Source organism: Fusarium tjaetaba (assembly GCF_013396195.1).
Source record: "Fusarium tjaetaba strain NRRL 66243 chromosome Unknown NRRL66243_c0000728, whole genome shotgun sequence".
Taxonomy (NCBI): Eukaryota; Fungi; Ascomycota; class Sordariomycetes; order Hypocreales; family Nectriaceae; genus Fusarium; species Fusarium tjaetaba.
The window spans coordinates 1-1,497 of NW_023501924.1; the positions used below are offsets into that span (position 1 = coordinate 1).

At 46.8% G+C, this 1,497-nt stretch overlaps 1 protein-coding gene across 1 annotated transcript; it reads left to right on the forward strand.

The window, feature by feature from the left end:
- Window positions 1-308: 308 nt before the first annotated feature.
- On the forward strand, window positions 309-1,044 carry FTJAE_14289 (acetyltransferase (GNAT) family domain protein; the record flags this gene model as incomplete). Its single annotated transcript, XM_037347499.1, has 2 exons — window positions 309-738; window positions 794-1,044. The coding sequence occupies 2 exons, from the start codon at window positions 309-311 to the stop codon at window positions 1,042-1,044; spliced, it is 681 nt and encodes a 226-aa protein (XP_037198711.1).
- Between the last annotated feature and the right edge of the window lie 453 nt (window positions 1,045-1,497).

Here is a 1,497-nt window from a genome sequence, read left to right on the forward strand (position 1 = left end):
TTTAATAAAGATCTTATCTGCTTGATCTGACATTTCTAGCAGCTGGTGATAACTGATGGGCGCTCGGCGCCTCGATAACTCATATTCTTTCCTGTTCAACATGGTAGCATCGGCTTGGCGGTCTAGAAGCAAGTTGGATAAAGGCCAACTCCAATGAGATAACGCTGTACACCCTTGCGCCATCGACAAGGGCTTGCAGGATCGGACTAGACAAAAGGTCTTTGAATTCCTCCCTGGACTACGTGGCCCTCTGAGCACTGGTCATTCTTTGAACTTTCTCCTGTTATTGTAATTTGAGTTCTCCAGCAATGTCGGGCTATCAGCTCCAGTCACCATGCCGCGTAGAGGATGGCCTACTCATCGCGCAGAGCCAGGTCTCGGCCTTCTTTGAAGAAGCATGGTGGAGATTATCATGGACTGACAGAACTCGTGAATCATTGATCCAGAGCATCGCAGATAGAAGTCCCAAGAACTTGCTCACCAACCGAGAAGTTCGGAGGCATCAAAAGATAGTTCACCTCGAAACTGGAGACATTGTCGGATACGCACGATGGATCCTCCCCGAGTCTCACAAAGACGCTTGGCTTGAAGCGCAAACGCCAGACGTGAGCGATGAACAGAAGGAAATTTTTGCGAAGCGCCATGCGGAAACCGACTGGAACCCACGCGAGGATAATGATAAGCTGGATGATCATATAGACGGTTGGAGAGAGAAGCACAAACAAGAAAAGGACATGGGTGAGAATCTCCAAAAGAATGCTGCATCAACTTGGTTAAAACTGACGCCCGATAGAATTGCACTACCTCTGCGTCCATCCAGATCACCAGAAAAAAGGACTGGCAAGTGTACTTGTCAACTCAGGTCTCGAAGAAGCCAAGAAGTTAGGCATCGATGTCATCATCGTGGCCATGGGCCGACGAGCTCTTGGCCTCTATTTGAAGCATGGCTTCGAACTGCTTGAGGAGAAGAGCCAGAGTATGAGTTACTTTGGGATTGATAAGCTCTACGAGACATTTTACTTGAGAAAGAAAGCAGAAAAGTGATGGCCAACAACTCCTGCATCTCGGACCATCTTTCAACTACATATCGATAACTTCCCCTGTCTCAAGAAGCCAAGAGACGTTCGATGGTTCGCTGTATTAGTTGGTGTAGCAGGGGCTAGTTGAGATCTATATTGCTATATCTATAGACTAATGCACGTCTAATCTTGGCACCTACTGAATACTGCATCTCATGCATACATGGCTTGATACTAGTAGACCCAACTCCATGTCTCCATGTCTCCATGCTCTTATAACTTGGACTTGATCTTTCCAGCAAGATCTTTCACCTCGCTAGTGAACCGATACACAATATTATCAAAGCTGTCCTCGGGGAAAACATAAAGCCAGCTGATCTCGTTATCGGTGCAGAACACACCGTGCTCTGCATCTCCTGGTATCCAAACAAGGTTGTTCTTGGAAACTGGGTATCGTTTTCCTTCAACTTCAACTTCT